Source organism: Chrysochloris asiatica, unplaced genomic scaffold, assembly GCF_000296735.1.
Source record: "Chrysochloris asiatica unplaced genomic scaffold, ChrAsi1.0 scaffold00168, whole genome shotgun sequence".
NCBI classification, from domain to species: domain Eukaryota; kingdom Metazoa; phylum Chordata; class Mammalia; order Afrosoricida; family Chrysochloridae; genus Chrysochloris; species Chrysochloris asiatica.
In genome coordinates, this window is record NW_006408686.1 from 5,542,838 (window position 1) to 5,565,029 (window position 22,192).

At 45.0% G+C, this 22,192-nt stretch overlaps 1 protein-coding gene across 1 annotated transcript in view; it reads right to left on the reverse strand.

Moving 5' to 3' along the window:
* Positions 1–22,192, reverse strand: part of SAMD4B (sterile alpha motif domain containing 4B) — a 35,325-nt gene that overhangs the window by 8,065 nt on the left and 5,068 nt on the right. The window contains exon 3 of the mRNA XM_006871438.1: positions 2,432–2,902. Within this exon, the coding sequence (XP_006871500.1) occupies positions 2,432–2,902 (471 nt within the window). The remainder of the gene's footprint in view (positions 1–2,431; positions 2,903–22,192) is intronic.

Consider the following 22,192-nt stretch of genomic DNA (forward strand, 5'->3'; position numbering starts at 1 on the left):
CACCCTCAGGGCTTTTACACTGGTTCTCAGCTCATCTCCAGCATCACTTCTTCCCCCAGGCCCTCCGACAGCTGCTTACTCCATGTTGGTTACTCTAGCATACTACTCTGTTTTACTGTTCTCATAACACCTGTCCCGACATGAACTTATCTGATTCAGCTATTAGTTTGCTTGCTTCTTAGCAGAGTCCCCCTGGTAGAATAGGTTCATTGTGATGGCAGGGATCTATTTGGTCTTAAACAGCAGAGGCCCTCAGCGATTACCGTGGGCCCTGGCCTGGAGGAGTGGCTTTGTTAGGACGAGTAAAGCAAGCGACTGATGTACAACTGCCCCCCTCCCCGCCAACAATCCTGGCGCGGGGCCGCACTGCCTCCTATTTGCCACCTGTGAAGCTTAGCTACTCCAGGTGAAGACGGACCCCTTCCATACCCCATACCCATCTCATTCGTGAGGTTGGCAGAGGGGACCAATTTAACGTTTAACTGTTCCCAGAACAGGGTAGGTTCCATGAAGTGTCACACCAGTGCAGACATTACCCCTGTCCCATTGGTGGTTCTACTGTTACCTGCCAGATGATCCAGCGTTAAAGCTTTGCTTATGTGGTTGCTTTGCTGTGATTCCTTCCTCGGTGTCCCCTCAGCTCCAGGTATTGCTGCCTCAAGCCTAGTACTTACTGCCCTTCTCAGCAGTCCACCCTCCCACTGCACAGCAACCCCATTCATCCCTTCTGAGTCTCTAGGATCAGGACCAGGTCTTGGCAGACAGGAGCCCTTAAAAGAGTACTTCATAAAGCACAAAGAGGGCATCCATGGTCCTGGGGGGGCAGTAGGGGGAATGGGCCTCTGAGCTCAACACAATGAATTGAGAAGTGTTCAAGCCAGACTAGAGAAACTGACAAAAAAAAACCACTCCAAAAGCTCACCAATGGGTAGGTGGGAAAATCGTCTTGGCAGTTTTCTGCCCAGTTCCCACAGGGAGAAGCCAGAGACAACAGCCAGGCTGATTTCTAATGGGATGGGAACATCTGCCAGTACATCACTGACACCCAGATCAGTAGTCCCAGAGGCACCTCCCTCATCTGTGACAGTTCTATGTTCCTGGCTGAGAAGTCACCTGAGAAGAGGGTAGTGCCTGACTACGACCTCTAGAGCCTTGGGTTGAGTGCGGGCTCACTCCGAGCCTCTAGGCCTTGGCTCCTGTTCATCCTCCAGAGTTCTAAGAAAAAACAGCATATGGGGTTCTGGGTGCTGGGGTTCCTGAGTACAGGCTCTTGTGCCTGACTTAGTGGCTCCGTCCACCTCCTGGACGGGCAGTTGCTTGATAGGAATGACCACGCGGTTCCTGAGGTGCCCTTTCTGGTCCTGCAGTGGAGTGGAGGCTGGTCACAGTATGAGAATGACAAAAACAGGAATGCCGGCTGGAGACCCATGTCTCACACTCTCCAAGAATCACTGGTCTGTCCTTGGCAGCACCCCAAATCCACCCTGCCTGCTCTCTCAGGCCAATCCTTGCTCCTCCTCAAAAACATGTTAATGGTTTCCTGTTTGCATCAATTGCCTAAAATCCAAAAGCTTCATCCTGTCCTTCAGGTCCACCGTCCCCTGAATTTGGCTGCAGCTGACTGCGGTCTGGGAGTTCAAATCCTGACTCTGCTACTTACTAACTGTGTCACTTTGTTTACTCTCTGCCTCCATGTGGAGCCCTCAACACAGTGCCAGACACATGGGACACAAGCACTCGCTAATATGCTTACTCGTTTCCATCCTCACTCGGCTCTCTACACCAGCCAGACCTGTCTACATACTCTCCCCTCCAAGTAGACATCGTGTGCTTCCTATAGCACCTGCCATGCCCTTTATTCGGAACGTGGAATTCTCTTCTAGTCCAAATCCCTGACCCAACACTGTGCAAGCAGGGTCCTTCCAGAGTTGCTGTCCTCGTCACAGAGAGCCCTGAAACTGTGAGGAAGACACTTGAGGAAGGGCACCTTTCTTGAGTGACTCCTCCTCTTAGTGAGGTGTAAGTAGCTTCAGGAAAATGCCTTGGAGCCCAGTGGTTAAGAATAGGCGCTCGGGAGTCAGGCTGTCTGGATTTACATTCTGGCTACACCACCTTGGACAAGTAACTTTGCCACATCTCAGTCAATGAGTTTAAATATATAAAGTTCTCATAACAGCTCCTGGCAAAGACTCAGTGCCGTCTGTGTGTGTGAGAGAGATTTCCCCATTCCTGTTATCACCCAATTTAGTTAAAAGAAAAGAAAAACCCCACAATGTGGGCTCAGTAAGACAATTCAGTCAGTCTGGGGATGCCAGTTTGTAAGATTTGTGCTACCTCATAAAGCTGAGGCCCAGAAAGGTTATGTGACTTGGCCCAGCCCACAGAATGAGTGTAGACAGAGCCCAGCCTTCTGGGAGGCCCTTCCTCTCACCTGCATTGGCATTGCTCCCAATACTGTTGATGGTGGATGGCACTGAGCTGGGTGGGTGGAAGGGCACGTGTCCATTTTCCCGGGGGGGCTTGTCTTGCCAGCCTGCTCCTGCCTCCCCAGGACCCAGCTCGGCAGGGTTCCCCCACTCATCTGAGCCCTGGCGCGAGTGGTAGGTAGGTTCAGGCCGGGTGCGGAAGCCGCTAGCCAGCCGCTCTTCCAGGTGGCTCAACCAGAGGGCCAGTGCGTTGCGGTCCTCCAATGTGGTCGCTGGGTGGATGAGGGCATAGGAGAGTAGCTGGCGGCTCTCCTCAATGAAGGCATTGCTCTCAATGGAGTAAGCCAGCACTTTCTGCAGCAGCCTCATGTACTCCGTCTTGGCATCCGTATTGCCTGGCTGGAGCAGGGGCAGGTGGGACAGCAGGAGGGACACCACTTTTTCTTTGGATTCCTGCTGCCACTGGCTGACGATGGCTGCAGAGGAAATGAGAGGGACTGTTAGGGAAGTGGGTGGGCGGGCGGGCGGGGACAGCTATAAAACTCAGAGCTGCCGGCTCCCTCTCAGCCTCTTTTCATGATCCCTGACCCAGTCCCTACATTTTAAGGTGAGATCAAATATTAAAAGGGGCCTCAATGAGTTCCTGGAAACATTCCATTATCTCTTAACTCCATTTCTGAAGCTTCCAGAGTAATTTCTCTTGATTCTGTCATTCCTGCTCTCAAAAGCGTGCTGTGGTTCCCAATAAGCCAACCTGAAACCTGAGCTCTTCATGCTGGCCCTAAGCCATGGACTCTATCTCTACTCCCACCCCACCTCTCAGAACGGTTTCCTTCTGCACTGGGGAAAGCAGTGGAATAGACTGGCTAAGGGCTTGGGCTCTGGAGTCAGATGGTCTGGACTCCCCAACTTAGAGGCTATAACTTGGGTAAGTCACTTGGAACCTTGCTGATTTCCTCACATGCACAATTCTGGAGAGAATCCCAATATCCAGTGAATTTATAAACACACACACACACACACACACACATATATGTATGTGTATAAACCCACTGCCATCAAGTTAATTCCGACTCACAGTGACCCTACATAGAATTTGAGACTGTAAATCTTCACAGGAGCAGACAGCTCAGCTTTTCTCCTGAGGAGTGGGTGGTGGGTTTAAACTGCAGACCTGGTGGCTAGCAGCCCAACAACTAGCCCATGGTGCCACCGAGGTTATGCCCACTAGTGTTTTTTAATGGTCTCTCTGCCTTTAGATTCTCCCCCTCTAATCCATCCCACATACCTGGAGGTCATGTTCCTGACTAGGCTTTACAATGCAACATAAACTGATTCACGTCCAAACACTCCTAGCCCAACTGCCCGCTGACATTACCAGGTGCCATCAGATGAAGACTCTGCTTAGGAAGCCCACCTGGAGGGCTCTACAACCACAGTCACTCCGGCATCCATTCAGGCCTTAGCTTGGGACCGTTTCCGTCCCTCATCCAAGTTCTCTGTTTTAGGTGCTGTCCAGTCAGCTCCTACTCACAGTGCTCAGTCCTGGGCCATTCTCATAATCGTTCTGGTACGTTCAAGCCCAGTGTTACAGCTACTGTGTCAATCCACCTCATTCACTGACCCTCTACTTTACCATGCAAAATGACCAGTCCCTTCTTCCTGATAACATGTCCAAAGTCTCATCATCCTCACCTCTAAGGAACATTCCAGCTGTATTTCAATACAATCTGTTTGTCCTTCTAGCAATCCATAGCATATTTAAAATTCTTTGTCAACATCATAATTTAGAGGCATCAATTCTTCTTTGGCTTTTATTTATTGTTTAGCTTTCACATGCAGATGAGATGATTTAAAATGCCATGGTTTTGGTCAGTTTTACCTTACCCTTCAAAGTGACCTTTGCTTTTTAACACTTTAAAGAGATCGTAGATCATTTGCAGCAGATGTGCCCAATCCAACTTTGATTTCCTATTGCTTCCATGGACATTAACTGTGGATCCAAGTAAAATGAAATCCTGGACAACTTCAATATGTTCTCCATTTATTATGCTGCTGCCTGTTGGTTCCATTGTGAGGACTTTTGTTTTATGTTGAGGTATGGATGTGAAAGCTGGACAGTGAATAAGAAGACCGTACAAGAATTGATGCCTTTGAGTTATGGTGTTGGAGGAGAATATTGAAAGTGCCATGGGCTCCCAAAAGAACCAATAGATCCGTTTTGGAAGAAGTACAGCCAGAGTGCTCCTTGGAGGCCAAGATGGCCAAACTTCATCTCTCATACTTCGGACATATTGTCAGGAGGGACCAGTCACTGGAGAAGGATATCATGTTTGGTAAGGTGGAGGGTCAGAGAAAAAGAGGAAGACCCCCAACGAGATGGATTGGCCAAGTGGCAGCATCGATGGACTCAAGCGTGGCAACAGGAGTGAGGTTGGCCCAGGATCGGGCAGTGTTTCGTTCTGCTGTGCACAGGGTCGTTATGGGTTGGTACCGACTTGATGGCACCTAACAACAACGACATATTCATATTGAAGGCTGTAGTCATTGATCTTCATCAGTGAGTGCTTCAAGTCCTCTTCACTTTCAGCAAGCCAGCAAGGTTGTTAATAAGCCTTCCTCTAATCCCGATGCCTTTTTCCAGCTTCGATAATTCTTTGTTCAGCATACAGATTAAATATAAGTATAGTGAAAGGATACAACCCTGACACATATCTTTTAAAACACACAGTATTCCCTTGTTCTGTTCAGACAACTGTCACTTGGTCTGTGTACATTTTTCATATGAGTAAAATTGTTTTAAAATTCCCATTCTTCGAAATACTATTCATAATTTGCTATGATCCACACAGTAGAGTATCTATGCAAAGTCAATGAAACACAGGCAAACATCTTTCTGGCAATTTCTACTTTCAGCAAGATCCATCTGATACTAGCAGTGATATCCTTTACTCCATCTCCACTTTTGAATCCAGGTTAAATTTCTTGTCGTTCTCTGTGGATGTACTACAATTGTTTTTTAATTATCTTCAGCAAATATTCACTTACCTGTGATAGCAATGATATTGTTCAATAATTTCTCTATTCTGTTGGATCAACTTTCTTCAAAATGGGTATGAAAATGAATCTTTTCTTTGGTCACATAGCTGTTTTCCCAATTTTCTGACATGGCTTAAGTGAGCACCTCCAGAGCGACATCAATTTGTTGAAACATTTTAATTGACATTGTTAATTCTTTGAGTCTTGCTTTTTCATCACCATTGTCCTGTGTAGCTTAGACTTCTTCTTTCCTTTAATACCGTTAGTTCCTGATCATATGCTACTTGCTAACATGGTTGGACATTGACCAATTCTTTTTGGTGTGGTAACTTGGTATTCCTGCCATCTTTCTTTCTTTTTTTTTAATGCTTCCTGTGTCATTTACTATTTTGCTCATAAAATCCTTCAATATTACAATGTGAGGCTTGAAATTTTTCTTCAGGTCTTTTAGCTTGAAAAATGTGGAGCATGCATGTCCTTCCTTTTTGCTTTTATAATTCCAGGTCTTTGTACATTGCACTACAATATTTTACTCTGTCTTCTCAGGCTACTCTGACATCCTCTTTCCAACTCTAACTTCATCATGTCTTCTTTCATTTTAGCTTCTCCAGGTTCAAGAAAAAGTTTGAGTTTCTGCTGACATCCATTTTAGTCTTTTCTTCCTTTCTTGTCTTTTAGCTAACCATTGCTTTCTTCCACAACTCATCTAGTCTTAGGTTGTAAGTGTCCAATGCATCAAATTTGAGATGGTCACTAAGTTGTTTTGTTTTGTTGTTAAGTGTTGTTGACTTCGTAGCAACTCATAGTGACTCTGTATAGGGTTTCTGAGAAGCAGGTGGTGGGTTTTGAACTGTTGACCTTGTGGTTCGAAGTCCAGTGTTAATCCTAGAGAGCTACATCATGGGTTCGTCTAAGTTTGTTGTTGTTGTTAAGTGCCGTCGAGTCAGTTCCAACCCATAGCAACCCTGCATAGGGTTTCCAAGGAGCAGCTGGTGAGCTTGAACTGCCAACCTTGCAGTTCAAACAGCTTTGCAGTCTGGTGCATTAACTCACAGTTCCACACCAGGACTCGTCTAAGTTTAGGCAAGGTATTGGCTCTCGTGGATGTTTTACTTTTCTTTAGCTTCAACTTGAACTTGCATATATGCAACTGGTCTGTTCCGCAGTCAGCCCCTGGCCTTGTTCTGATGGATGATACTGAGTTATTCCATCACCTCACTTCACAGATATAGTTGATATGATTCCTCTCTAGTCCATCTGGTACGGTTCACATGTTAATGTCCACTGTTAATGTTCAAAAAAGGGATTTGCAACGAATAAGCTGTTGCTCTTATAAACTTGTCATGCGATCTACAGCTTTGCTTCTATCACCACGGCTCTACTATATCCAACTGCTGACCCTTCTTTGTTATCAACTTTCATATTCCAATCAGCAGTAGTTGTGAATGCATCATGAATACATGTTTGATCAGTTTTAGACTGCAAAAGTTGGTAAAAATCTTCAATTCGTCATCTTTGGCATTAGTGGTGGATGTATAAATTTGAGTATTATTAACTGGTCTATCTTGTTGTTGTTAAGTACAGTGGAGTCGGTTCCAACTCATAGTGACCCTGCACATGGTTTCTGAGGCTGTAAATCTTTACGGGAGCAGAAACCCTCATCTTCCTCCTGCAAAACAGCTGTAGTTTTGAACTGCCGACCTTGAGGTTACCAGCCCGATTCGTAACCACTACGCTACCAGAGGTTCCTTAGGTCTTTCTTGTAGGTGTATGAACATTACTCTATCACAGAGAGCATTATACTTCAGGGTTGTTGTTGTTAAGTGCCGTCGAGTCGGTTCCGACCCATAGCGACCCTGTACAGGGTTTCCGAGGGTGTAAATCTTTACGGGAGTAGAAAGCCTCATCTTTCTCCCGCGGAGCGGCTGGTAGTTTCGAACCGCTGACCTTAAGGTTCGCAGCCCGATTCGTAACCACTACGCTACCAGAGCTCCTTATGGGTAGATCTTTTAATAATGAATGTGATGCCATTCTTCTTTAATTTGGTATTCCTGGCATAGAACACGACTGTTTGATTAAAAATAGCCAATACCACTCCATTCTCGCTCATTAATGCCTAGAATATTGATCTTTATGTGTTCCATTTCATTTTTTATGACTTCCAAGTTTCCTAGATTCACACTTGGTACACTCTATATTGCAATGATTAATGGATGTCTACCGCAGTTTCTTTTCCTTTTGAGTTGTACCACCTCAGCGAATGAAGGTTTTGAAAGCTTTGCTATACCCATGGTCATTGAGGAGGCAGTTCTTCTCTAGTCATAGTTTTCTTTTTCTTTTATTGTGAATTTGGGTGCAGGTTTACAGAGTAGATCATCAGTTTTACATCCAACAATTCATACATATTTTGTTTCATTTCACTGACTGCAACCTTCTTTTTATTTTTAAGGTTTTTATTGTGGATTGAGTGAAAGTTTACAGGGCAGATCATCAGTGTTACATTCAACAAATCATATACCTTGTTTCATTACAATGATTATAATCCCTTCCATGTACCATCAGATAACAGTATTTCTCTCTATTCACTTTAGTTTTTTAAGGAAACAAAACACAACACTCAGGCATATAAAACAATTTATATCTCCAAAGGGCACACTCTGCAATTCTGCCTCCTGGCCACCAGCTCTTAGTCCCTCTCCTTAATCTATGAATCTAGAGTCTTCAGCCGCTTCCCCTCTCCATGCCCCCATCTCTGACGTCATTGCTTCTCTGGATAAGGTCTCATTCTGCTTGTGCTCTTCTCGTTTGATGGTCCTAGGGTTCTGGTTCTGGACTGTAAGATTAACTACTCCCCAGTTTTTGTTACAAAACTTCTACCTTTACAATTGTGACAGTCACAATTAGTCATGATAACAATTATTCATTATTGAATCATACAAATCTTATCCCTATCTCTTTTCACCAGACCCATCTAGTCAAGATGAAATCTATTCAGTGGGCTCTTTCTTTCCCCCCATACTCTTAAACTCCCTCTTGAAGCCTTGTAAGCCAGTCACTTCGTGCGTTTCTTGCCCCCTCATTTTAGGTAGCCAATGTCTAAGTTGCCCATCCCTATCAACCCTGTGTACAGAGGGGATAGCAATGATACTTGATGTGAAGACTCCTTCCCTCTCTGTTGGTATTTAGAGTTACTAACTCTCTGAGTATAAGTAAGGTTCATCAAATTGTAGCGATTTACCCTTGTTTCCTTTATTAAAAAAGTTTTTTTTGTACTCTACTTGAGTTCTGATTATCAAACCATCGAGGCTAGGTCAAATGGGTACTGTCTGCAAGTTTGGGTGTATTTGTACATATCCCCTCACTTCGTATCAGCTGGATGCTTCACTCTCAGCTCTAGCCCTCTGTGGCTATATCCTTGCCCATGGGCTCAGGTGTCCTCAGGTCTCACCACACTTTGGACCAAGCAGCCCGTCCTCTTCTCTCTCTCATCTCCAGGTCAACAGGAGTCAGTGGATTGTTGTTGAACTCAGCCCATTTCTTCATTGCTGCCTTCCCCCCCTCTTCCACTCACCAGTAGACCAATATGGTTGCCAGCAAGCTTACATGCCTATTTGTGTGTTCCCTTTAAGTTTCAGTCTTAGAGGAAAGTTTGTCCTGAAGGAACTTGATTGATTGCCTTGATGGCTTCCTGGTGAAAAGCTTGCTTATTCTTGTAGTAGCCAGTCATGCTGACATTTTTGTTTTGGGTTTTTCCTGATACTCTTTCTTTGAAGATGTATCTTCTGTCACTGTAGCTGTTCCAGGCTGGCCTGCTTGTCCTTGCTAGTGGGAATGTCCCACCTCATAAGGTTCTACATGGGACTCAGAATTCCACCTAAGGTCCTCTACTCTGCAAAGGCTTTGCAAGAGGCCTAGTTCACTGGGCAAGTTCTAGAACCCCTTTTAGATATTCCAATCAGTTATAGGCTGAAGACGGGCTTACAAGTTTTCTGTAATCAGGTTTCCCAACATTCCCTTCTATCCCACTCAAGTGTCTATTTTACAATAGTAAACAAAGGAAACCAATATTCGTAAGACAGTCAAGCATTTTAGTATTAATTTTTTCCCCTCTTCAAGCTATGCCTAGATTCCTGTATCACAGAGCCCTGTTGTTCCAAGATTGAGCCTGATCACTATTTACCTCTGTCCCACTTAAGCCATGCAAGTCTGTCTCAATGTTCCCCTATCTTGTTCTTCTGCCTCCTCTCCCTTCTTGTACTGCCCTCCCTAACACCCAAACTAAGTCTCCACCCTAACCCCCCCAATGTTTTGGTACCTTATATTCCATTAACTCTTCACTCCATTTAAGACAATCTATTTTATCCTGTAATCTTCCTGGCCTTCTCATCACCTGGATCACTGTTCCTCTGTGTTTACCTTCTTTCATACTGTAATTGTTTTGATCATAGACTGACCTCCCAGATCCTCTGTTCTTACCATTTTATTCTGTTCTTGACTCTTCCATTTGTCAACTGAGTTCCGGTTGATGCTGCCATGTACGTCATTCTGTAGTTGTTGTGTGTTCTTGTTGGTTCTCAGTCCACAGACCTTTCTTTAGAATGTTTTTCATAGCAGGGTTGGCTTTGGCAAAATCCCTTAGCTTCTGTTTATCCTGGAATGTTTTGATTACACCGTCGTATCTGATTGACAGCTCTGCTAGGTAGAGGATTCTTGGGTGGCAGTTTTTTTCTTTCAGGGTTTTATATAGATCTCCCTATTGCATTCTTGCCTGCATGGTTTCTATTGAGACATCTGAGCTTAATCTGATTTGCTTGCTTTTGTATGTTACACTTCTCTTTTCCCTAGGTGCTTTCAGGATTCTGTCCTGATCTTTGATTTTGGAAAGCTTGATTATTATATGTCTTGGTGATTGTCTTTTAGGATCTATCCTTCCTGGGGTTTGTTGAGCTTCTTGAATGCTTTTTCGCTTTTCCAGTTGTTACGAAAATTTTCTTCCAGAATCTCTTCATCTCCTCTGTTGACTTCTGTGATTCTTCCTGTTCCGGAATGCCAATAATTCTTTATGTTGTTCCTCTTCACGTTGTCCAACATGAATCTTAGGCCTTCTTCAGATTTTCTTATCCTTTTTTGTGTTTGCTTTTCTTAGTAGTGTTGAGAGATTTATCTTCTAGCTCACTAGTTCTGGCTTCTATCTCTTTAATTCTATTCCTTTGCCCTTTCAGTGTATTGTCCATTTCTGACATTTTACTATGAATCGTTTGGACCTCTTTCTGTAGGTTCTGGATTGTTTCCAATGCTGTGTCTATTTTATTTGATTGTTTCTGTAGTGCTTTTGTGACTTCTTCCTTATTTTTCTCAACTCCATTGTATGGTATTTTGATACATTTTATAATTATTTTTCTGAATTCCTTCTCAGGCATTTCCAAAGCCTGCCCATCTTCCAGTATGGAGTGTAGGTCTACTTCCAGCTCATTTGCCTCAGTCACTTTATCTCATTTCTGGACATGTGCTGATATGGTCATCTGCTTTTGTTTTCTGGGCATATTCAGGAGTTATCTGTGACCTTAATACTTAGATGGGTGTGTATTTTGGTATTTTTTATGCTTTCTGATTGCTTCAAGGTAGATGTGATCAGGAGATGGGTTTCTCTTTTCACTCTTCTTCCTGAGAAATTTCAAGATGCCACTGTTGGTCATTTTGATGTAACTCAGGATTTAATTTTCGGCCTATTTCCTTTCTTGTCTGCTTGTTGCGCTCCACAATCCCTGTTCAGGCCTTTTTCCTAGTGATAAACATTTCAGGGAAGGCTGTGGCCATTTTGCACTTCCGTTTGGTTTTAAGTGGAAACTGTCCCTTTAAATTTTGAGATCTGTGCGCTTGCGTAGTAGAACCCTCTGGCAGTGGGGATGGGGTGTGCGTTTGCTCAGGCACCCCTATAGTCACCAGAATGGAGGTGCATAGATAGCGAGAGACCAATGAACAGACAGGAAAAAAAAAAAAAAAAAAAAGAATGTCCACACCTTTATTTCCGCGGTTCTGTCAGGCGTCTGTGGCTGCTCTGATCCTCTGCCCGCTTGGTCTCTCCCTAGATGGAAGCAGCTAAGCGTCTTGAATTAGAAAGCACTGGATTTCTTGCTTCTGCTACAAATTCCCCTAGCTGTAAGCCTTTCCACCTTCTAAACATTCCTTTATATGTGGTTCAGTGTTCTGGCACCATCCCCTGAGCCTGCTTGCTCTGGTATTCTGTGTTGTTGCTGATGGAGCTCCTCACTGCACGTCTTTTCGATCCACCATCTTGTCTGTTCTTGCAACCGTCTTAAGGTAACATCACTTATCCCATTTCCTCTGTTTCCTGTTTTCATTCCTCCTTTTTTCTAAACTTTTTTGAACTTTGTTCTTGGGTAAATGCTATCCTTTTGATCTCAAATGGTTGACTATTCTACGGTGTACTTACCTCACTAGTGTTATTGCTCCCTTTATATACTAGTATATTGTTAGACTGAGCTATAGGGATGACTTTAGTACCAGATCGGAAGGGTGACTAAAGGTCACGGTCTTTGGGCTTTCACCAGTCTCTTATTCCCTGCTGGTATTTTATGTGCCCAACAACCTGAGTGGCTCATCTTCTGGCATTATATAAAACAATGTTTTCTGTGGCAAGTTTTTCAGTAGATTGCCTCTTCCTTCTTCCTAGTCTGTTTAGTCTAGAAGCTCCACTGAAACCAGTCCACTGTGGGATTTGAGATACAGGTAGTATAGCTTCCAGTATCACAACAACAGACTTTGATAAACTGACATATGAGTGGTGGTCCAAGTTTAGGGAATGCCTAAACCTGCTTTCTTGTGGAAGTCTTCCCTGCTACTCCATATTGTGGAGATCTGATGACCTTGCCTTTCTATCCTGTGGCTATGACCTCAATTTCCCTTCTTACCTGGAAGGGAGTTCCCCAAAAGTTAAGGCCCTAGGCCAGCCTAGAGATGAAACTCTTACAGGAGGACTGGAATAATGCCATAATGCTGATGGGGCACAGGTGAGGGTTAAAAAAAACCCCACACATACACACAAAAAAAACAACAGTAAAAGAGACAATGATCAAGGGCCATGACCAACTCTGCCCTCAATTCGCAAACATCTGGCAAGGAGTTCTGAAAGAAGTCCTGAAAAGTGACAAAGGAGCTGGCTCTGACCAAACAGGGTAAGACCCCGGACAAATGAAGTGCTGAAAAGAACAGGCAGAGATATGGCTTACAACCTTCCTCCACTACCTAGTGCCCATGTGATTTGGAGCATGTGATCATACCACTGAGCTCTTCATCTGTAAAATGGGGCCCATTAAAGGAGCTCTGGTAGCGTAGTGGTCACGAATTGTGCTGCGAACCTTAAGGTCAGCAGTTCGAAACAATCAGCCGCTCCGTGGGAGAAAGAGGAGGCGTTCTGCTCCCGTAAAGATTTACAGCCTCGGAAACCCTATGGGACGGAACCGACCTGATGGAATCTTTCCTAGAAGCTCAGGGAACCATAAGCACAAAGTATGCCACAATGTACTGCCTCCATACACATTAGCTGCTATTACTATCACAATGACCCTATCTCGACTCTTTCCTTTTAAATATACATAGATTCAATAGGTACAAGCCAACCTCCTAGTCAACACAGAGGCTGGGAATGGGGAAATCCAGGAATCTGGGACTTCAAGTGAGCTCCTTACCCATCCCCAATTTGTATCCCTCTGCAACTGAGGTTCTCTCAATCCAACCTACCCAGAGCTTCGGATTCCAAAGACTTGTGTTCTCCTCTTCAAATATTGCAGGTCAGACATCTGTCCACTTAAGCCTTTCATGAAAACTTGAGGCTATCCCTTCTGCACCCCTTTCCCTTAATGACCCGTTTGAAAGTGTGTGTTTTGGTATTCAGATAAATCTCTAATTCTGCCTAGATTCATTGCCCTGGGAAAATAAACTGCACATAAACTCTCAACTCCTGTTCATGTTAAGACTGGAACCCAGGCTGGTTTGCCTTCAAAAACGGGAGGGGCTTTAACTGTCTCATTCTGCTCTCTCTCCAATGCAAAGTCTCTCTCTCCTTGCCTTTCCAGATCCCTGTCACTGTCTGCTACTCAAAGTTAGCAAATACCACCCCTCCCCATGATTATCAATCTGTCCCTTAGGCCATTGCCACATCTAAAGAGCTTTAAAAGGTCTTCCCCAATTAGGGAGCCTTTGCCTCTTCCAAGAACTCTGGTGGTACAGTAGGTTAAGCAGTGGGCTGCTAAAGCACCAGAAAGTCAGAGGTTCAAACACACCAGCTGCTGCTCAGCAGGAGAAAGATGAGCTGGGCCTGTAAAGAGTTACAGTTTCAGATACCCTAAGGTCCAGTTCTACTGTGTCCTATAGGGCCACTGTGAGTCGGTATCCATCCCCCACCCACCCATTTCTGTTCTCCAATCTCCCCCTGTGGCAGTGGACTGCATGGAAGGACCTCCCCAATAATCTCTTGCTCGGATTTAATCCCTGAACTTTAAATTCTTGATGAGAGGTTAAAAAAAAACCCATATAGTTAAGGATAGAAAGTCAGGAATTTGCATCTCAGCTGTGTCATGTAGTTGCTTGGGCAATAATACTGTCTCCTTTGTAAAAGAGGATTATAGGGCTGCTGAGCAGCTTTAGGGAGAAAACGCAGGTAAAGCATCTGACACAGAGCCTGCCCGCCCATCTGGAAATCTGCAGTTTGTGGCTCAGTGGTTTTTGTCTCCCTTCTTCTCCAGCAGAGCCACTCTATCCCTTTCACCCCTACCCCCATGTTCTCAATCACTGTTGTTGAGGCCTTGCAGGGAGCCAGAGGCAACTGGGACAGAGAGAAGCCTTGTCTAGTTCCTCCCCCAACCCCACGGCACTGCCAGGACCCCAGGACTAAGGGATACAGCTTCTCCTCTGGTACTGCCAGGGGATGTGACCGAACAGCCCCAAGGGCCGAACTCAATGAAGGACCTTGTTCCAGAGCAGAGCAAGGGGAGACTGACTCTGGGGAAATATGTGTTCATGTGTGTGGTGGCCGTGGCAGTGAGGGTGGGTCTCTAAAGACTGGGAAGCATCAGTGAGCACTGGAACCGTTCCAAGGCATTTGTGCAGCCTCAGGCCCCTCGGGGTGAGCCCAGCTGGGACTGCAGATGATGGGTGGGGATGGACCTCGTTTCCTGCCCAGATCAGAAAAGTCTGGCCTGGAGCTGAAGCACAGCAGGGGCCCAGTGAATACCTACTTAATTGAACTCAGATGGTCCTCGGGAAGGCAGTAGTAGTTATCTCTGTGTGTATACAATGTGCCCACTCTCAGATCACCTCTCAGGTCCACGCTGAGTATACTGATTAAGAGCCCAAGTGCAGCAGGCAAACTTGCCTGGATTCGAAATCCAGCCCTGCCATCCTGACCTAGGTCAGTGTAATTATGGGCTGCTCTTTAATCTCTCTGAGTCTTAATCTCCTGTTCTATGGGAACAATAAAAGCCCCTACTTCACAGGGTTGGCAGAGAGATGAGACATTTGTGCCAAGCACCTGGCATGTGCTCACTACGTTGTAAATAGTGTTGTTTTCTCTGGTCACTGATCTAGAGTCCAAGCTGTTTTGGGTCTGTGGGGAGCAGTTTATGTAGGAAAGCACATGTGGCTGTTCCTTTAAGATTCCCTACAGGGGTGGGGAATCTCACGCAGTTATTTACCAAAAACAGATACCTCTGAGCTGGAGGCACAACAAGCACTGATGAAATTCTGGAGGTGGGCGGATGGCAGAGGGGCTGGGGAAGGCTGTGAGGCCAACTGCTGCTTCTCACCAAGGTACAACCCTGGCCTCTGCAGGCTTGGGGAGACAGCAAGAGCCTGTGTGGAAGACAGGTCTCCGTGGCCTCTCCGTGGCAACAGGGGCAGGGCTGCCCAGGTGACGAGAGCAAAGTAGGTCATGACCCTAGGTCCTGGAAAACCACAGGAGCCAAATACATATTCAAGACTGTCCTAAGAGCAAACCCATTTTTATGTGCTGGGCTGTTGCAACAGTTGCGGCAGCAGCAGCCTGAGGCAGCTATTGGAGGGGCTGGGGTTTGGCTCCAAATCAGCCCCTTTGGCTGGCCTCACCCCAGCTCACAGGAATAGGGGGAGGGCCGGGGGCTCACATTTTTGTTTGATGAACATTGTCAGTGGAGTTTGAAAGAGGGTGGAGGCACCAGGGCTGAGCTCTGATGACTCACTGGGCCATGGCCCCCTCCTGACCTCAGTTTCCCCACCCAGATTCAGTGAGCCAGAGGTTTAATTTACTGGGTCTAGGATCTTGACTCAGAGGATACAAGAAGGGAAGAAATGCAGGGAATGTGGCTCAGAAAGCTACAGGACCAGGGAGAGAAGGGGCTTTCAACTCTTCTGGCTCGGTATCCTTCATGTTCACTGGTACACATCAGTATCAGGGAGAAAGAGAGGGTCAACTGTAATTACAGTACTAGCTCCAAACAAGAAGAGCTGACGAAGAGGACAAACCTGGGCCTCTCCCTCCTTTTTCTGGAAAACTCTGGTTTATTGCTGTTCTGTTCCTGGATGCTGTCTTTAGTTCTGTCTCCATGAAACCAATGCCTGCTGCCTGGGTTGGGGGACTTTCCTGTCCCCTAGCAGCTGTATGAGAGGAAGGAATGGCCCAGAAAAGAGTCTCCGATGCTGTCTTTAGTTCTGTCTCCATGAAACCAATGCCTGCTGCCTGGGTTGGGGGACTTTCCTGTCCCCTAGCAGCTGTATGAGAGGAAGGAATGGCCCAGAAAAGAGTCTCCTTTCACAGGTGTAAGTTCCTGCCCCTACTCCTGGTAGGTCACATGATAGTACCCTTACCACCTTCCCTGGATCCATCCAGAATCAGTGTCAGCATCAAGCCAAGTGTGTCTACATTCTGGGTGCACAGAAGGGTCAGTGAGGGAACTTGAACATATATTAGACTCTGGGGATAGGACATAGGTCTCAGATTATTTTTTTTGAGATGGTCCCTGGTGATTGTAACATGAAGCCAGAGCTGAAAACCACTCAGCTCAATCCCTCTGTGCTGTCTGCCTTTCTGAGGCAGATTAGCAGCTTGGATCCAAATCTAGGATGAAGGTTTCCCTGGGAGAAGTGGAGGACGGAGTTGGGCTGGGTTCAGTGGGGCATGAAGACAGAAACCCAGAAAAACGCTGGGGATTCACCTCCTTCTTCAGTTCTCCTGGCTTGAAGGGCTCTGAAAAGCTGACAAGAGCTTTGGTGATGGTGGTGGGCCGAGTAATAGGTGACCTTTAACAGGTAGTTCTTAACTGGGGGCACTGGAGGACCAAGAGAACACAGGACTTGTTTTGTGGAGTAAGTGTACATCTTTTTTTTTTTGGAGGGTTGTGGGGACTGAGGGAAAACAGAGGGGGCAAATTCTGAGGGGCCCATTCCAAAAACTACTAAGAACTGCTACTTTAGAAGAATGTGCTTGGCCCTAAACAAAGAAGATAAAATGTGGCTCTGCTATTCACTGGCATAGAATGATCTGGCCACTTATTCCCAGGCCCAGTCTGGGAGGGGGGAATCCAGGAATCTGAACTTTTAACAGTCACATTTAGGTGATTCTGATGATGAGGCAACTTTGAGAAATACAAAAGAATGGGAAGGTCCTAATGAACAGAAGAGGAACTGTGAACGGAGTATAGCATCTCCCAAGAGCAGGCCCCCCAGGTCTAAACAAGGCAAGGGGAGAGCTCTATTCAAGGAGACAGGAAACAGCAGCCACCTTAGTTTGGGAGATCCCAGCTCTAAGAAAAGCTCTTCCTTAGTCAGGCACTCAATGTCCTCCACAAGTTCCCTCTGTGATCACTTCTTTCGAGTCGTGCTTTGCTCCAGTCCTAGCAGGCTTCCTGCTGCCTCTGAAACACACTACAACACTGCTCTCTTTTCTCCATTTCCCTACCTCTCACTCACCTAAGTGCCCCAACCCCACCACCACTACTGGTAGCCTTCCTTGACACCAGTCCTTCATCAAACCTTAACTGATCCACAATCAGTGCCTCTCTATCTGTATTACGGAGTTGGTACTAAGCAGGCACTTCCTGCAGCCATGATTATTCCTTTACTGTAATATGGTTCCCTAAGTACTATGTGCTCCAGAAAGGTTGGGATCTTCTCTTAGGAAGTTTGTTAGTCTTACCACCCAGCACGGTATGATATCCATTGCTGTTAATTCCAACTCATAGCAAGCCTATAAAACTAATTATAATTACCTTATAGGGTTTCCAAGTGTAATTTTTACAGAAGCAGACTGCCGCATCTTTATTCCACAGAGGGGTTGGTGGGTTCAACCCACGACATTCTGGTTAGTAGCCAAGTGTTTAACTTGTGCCACCAGGGCTCCTATTTTGATTCATACATACATTTTTAATTCACTCCACAGCAGGTCTCAAGCTTGGTAAGGTCTTACCCTCAATATCAGTATGGGATGGACTTCAGGTTCTGTTATATGTAAATGGTATCACATCTTTTGAGGGCAATGTGGTAAGTCCAAGTCTTTTAAATGTTATGCACCGTCAAACCAGAACTTGACAGAATGTTAGAATTTATCCTAGAGGGGCTGTTGTTGTTAGGTGCCCTCGAGTTGGCGCCAACTCACAACACAACAAAACACTGCCTGGTCCTGGGCCAACCTCACAATCATTGCTACTCCTGAGCCCATCGCTGCCATCACTGTGCCAATCCATCTTGTTGGGGGTCTTCCTCTTTTTCTCCAACCTTTTACTTTACCAAACATGATTATCTTTCTCTAGAAACTGGTCCCTCCTGATAATATGTCAAAATATGAGAGATGAAGACTGGCCATCCTGGCTTTAAAGGAGCACTTTGGCTGTACTTATTCTCCAACACCATTAACTCAAAAGCATCAATTCTTCTATGATCTTCCTTATTCACTGTCCAGCTTTCGCATGCATATGAGGTTATTGAAAATACTATGGCTTGGATCAGGCACACCTTAGTCCTCAAGCTGACGTCTTTGCTCTTCAACATTTTAAAAAAGTCTTGTGCAACAGATTTGCCTAATGCAATACGTTGATTTCTTGACTGTTGCTTCCATGTGTTGATGGTTGATCCAAAAAGAATGAAGTCCTTGACAACTTCAATCTTTTCTACATTGATAAGAATGTTGTTTATTGTTCCAGTGGTGAGGATTGTTGTTTTCTTTACATTGAGATGCAATCCATACTGAAGGCTGTGGTCTTGATCTTCATCAGTAAGTATTTTAAGTCCTCTTGACTTTCAGCAAGCAAGGTTGTATCATCTGCATACTGCAGGTTGTTAATGAGTCTTCCTCCAATCCTGATGCCATGCTTTCCTTCATATAATACAGCTTGTCAGATTATTTGCCCAGCAGACAGACAGAGTAAGTATGGTGAAAGAATACAACCCTGGCGCATACCTTTCCTAATTTTAAACCATTCGGGGTTCCCTTATTCTGTTCAAACAGCTGCCTCTTGGTCTATGTACAGGTTCCTCTTGAGCACAATTAAGTGTTCCAGAATACTCATCTTTGCAATGTTTTCCACCGCTTGTCATGATCCACACTTTAGAGGTGCTAAAGAGTACATATTACAGCATCATTTATAAAAACAGGACTGAGAAAAGCACAGGTGTCCATTCATGGTTGTTGTTAAATGTCGTCAAGTCAGTACTGACTCAGCAACCCTGTATAGCAGGGGTGGGGAACCTTTTTTTGTCAAGGGCCATTTAGGTATTTCTAACATCATTTGCGGGCCATAAAAAATTATCTACTTAAAAATTAGCCTGCTATAATACCCACTTGACCTGACTTCAATGACTGGATGATCAGAGCTCAACTATAAGAAGAAAGAGGAAAAAAAGAGTAATCTGATACAATTTGATGAACGTGACCTACACTTACGGATGCAGTAGCTCAAAAGAGGGAATAAATCTTTACAGTGAGGATCATTCCCACCTCCTCCATACACACAGTAGACAGGGATGGGCAACTTGGACACTGGCTACCCAAAATGGGGGGCTACAAAGGCAAGAAGTAAATGGCTTACAAGCTTTCAAGAGGGAACCTAGATCCAAAGGGCATGGAGGAAGGTAGAAACTCCATTGAGTAGTATCCCATCTGTCTGGGTGGGGCTGATGAAATAAAATGTAATAGGTCTCTTGTGATATAATAGTGAATAATTGTTATCAGGACTGATTGTGAGGGTTAGAAATGTACAGGTAGATGTTTTACAGCAAGCAGGGGAGTGATTAACTTTGCATCCTAGGAGCAGAGGTCCCTAGGACCATCAAAGGAGAAGAGCGGAGAGCGGGACCCAACCCAGAGAAACAGTGACGCCTGAGATGGAGGCAGAGACGATGACGTGGAGAGATGGGAGTAGCTAGGGACTTTAGATGAAGAGAGGGAGAGGGGCTGTGTGCTGATGACCAGGGGGCAGGTTTGTAGTGTATACCCTTTGGTTGGATGATGATGCACGGAGGGGATTGTAACCATGGCAATGAAATGATATACAATAGGATGAATGTAAAACTAATGTTCTCCCATGTAAACGATCACATAAAACATTAAAAAAAAAAAAAAAAAAAATTAGCCTGCTATATATGGTCAAGAACCAACTCAATGGCATTTAACAATGACAAACATTTGGTCAAACATTTCAGTAACTCATCCCAAATGTGATGGCTGGAATTGCGTTTCCCCACCTGTGCTGTATGGAGTCCTTATGTGGTGCTGTGGGTTAATGTGCTGGAGTGCAAGGTCAGTTTGAACCTCAAGGTCACCGGTTCAAGCTCACCAGCTGCTCCTTGGAAACCCTATACAGGGTTGCTATGTGTCAGAACTGACTCTATGGCACTTAACAGCAAAAACAACCACCACTGCTGTATAGTGTTCCTAAGGAGTGGGTTTGAATCAAGGACCTTGCAGTTCAAACCAATGTTTCGATTGAGTGCTTATCCTATAGTGGTGCCACACCATCAGCAAAGGACTACAATACTATGTGGTATGGGTTGCATCTCAAAGTAAAGAAAACAACAATCCTCACCACTGGAACAATAAACAACATTCTTATCAATGGAGAAAAGACTGAAGTTGCCAAAGACTTCATTTTGCTCAGATCAACTATCAACACTCACGGAAGCAGCAGTCAAGAAATCAATCATCATATTGCATTAGGCAATCTGCTTGCTGCACAAGACCTTTTTAAAATGTTGAAGAGTAAGGACTAAGGTGCACCTGATCCAAGCCATAGTATTTTCAACAGCCTCATGTGCATGCGAAAGTTGGACAGTGAATAAGGATGACTGTAGAAGAACTGATGCTTTTGAGTTATGATTTTGGAGAATACTGAAAGTGCCATGGGCTGCCAAAAGAACCAACAGCTCTCTGTTGGAAGAAGTGCAGCCAGAGTGCTCCTTCAAAGCCAGAATGGCCAGACTTCCATCACTCATACTTTGGACATAGTATCAGGAGGGACCAGTCTTTGAAGAAAGATAATCATGTTTGGTAAAATGGAAGGTTGGAGAAAAAGAGGAAGACCCCCCAACAAGATGGATTGGCACAGTGATGACAGCGATGGGCTCAGGAGTAGCAATGATTGTGAGGTTGGCCCAGGACCAGGCAGTGTTTTGTTCTGTTGTGCATAGGGTTGTTATGAGTTGGTACTGACTTGATGGCACCTAACAACAATAAGAAGAGCTTGCTGATCAAGAGCAAGAGCTCTAATGTCAAACTCCAGCTCCAACTCTGACCAGCTGTAGGACCCAGGGCTGTATAAGACCCCTTTACCTCTCAGGGATTCAGTCTCCTATCTGTGGGGAATATTATGACAAGTCTTATAGAGCTCTCGGGGCGAGACTGTAAGTAATAAAGGTAAAAGCATTGTTTGGCATATCATTAGAACTAAATAAATGTTACCTATTCTTATTATGGAGTCCAGGTGCGGAACTTGTAGGATAAGCATCGGACCACAAAGTTGGCAGCTCAAACCCACCAGACGTTCCTCAGAAATCCTGTTGTTTAGTGCTGTCGAGTTGGTTCCGACTCATAGCAACCCTGTAAAGGGTTTCCAAGGAGCAGCTGGTGAGCTCGAACTGCCTATCTTGCTGTTCAAACCAACTTTGCAGTCTAGCGCCCCACCAGGACTCCAGCTCAGAAACTATACAGGGTCATCACGAGTCAGAACTGATTCAACGGCACTTAACAAGATTTCTGGTGTGGTTCTGTAGGATAAGCACTGGACTGTTAATTGCTAGGTCAGTGGTTCAAACCCATCTGTCTCATAAACCCAGGGTTGGAACTGACTTGATGGCACTTAACAACAACAATGTTCTTCTTCTAATGCAGTCATTAACAATAATGAGGTATATATGTTGTTGTTATTGTTAAGTGCCATTGAGTCGGTTCCGACCCATAGCGACCCTGTATAGGGTTTCCGAGGGTGTAAATCTTTACGGGAGTAGAAAGCCTCATCTTTCTCCCATGGAGCGGCTGGTAGTTTCGAACCGCTGACCTTAAGGTTCGCAGCCCGATTCGTATATATAGGGGGCTCAAAAAGTTCGTGGAAAAATGGAATTCTGAAATAATGGAATTTCCCCACAAACTTTTGAAGGCCCCTCCGTTGGTACAGTATTTGAGTATGCATGTGACTATGGAATGATCTTCAAGTTGTATTGGTAAGTGACAAAAGCCAATAAGTATG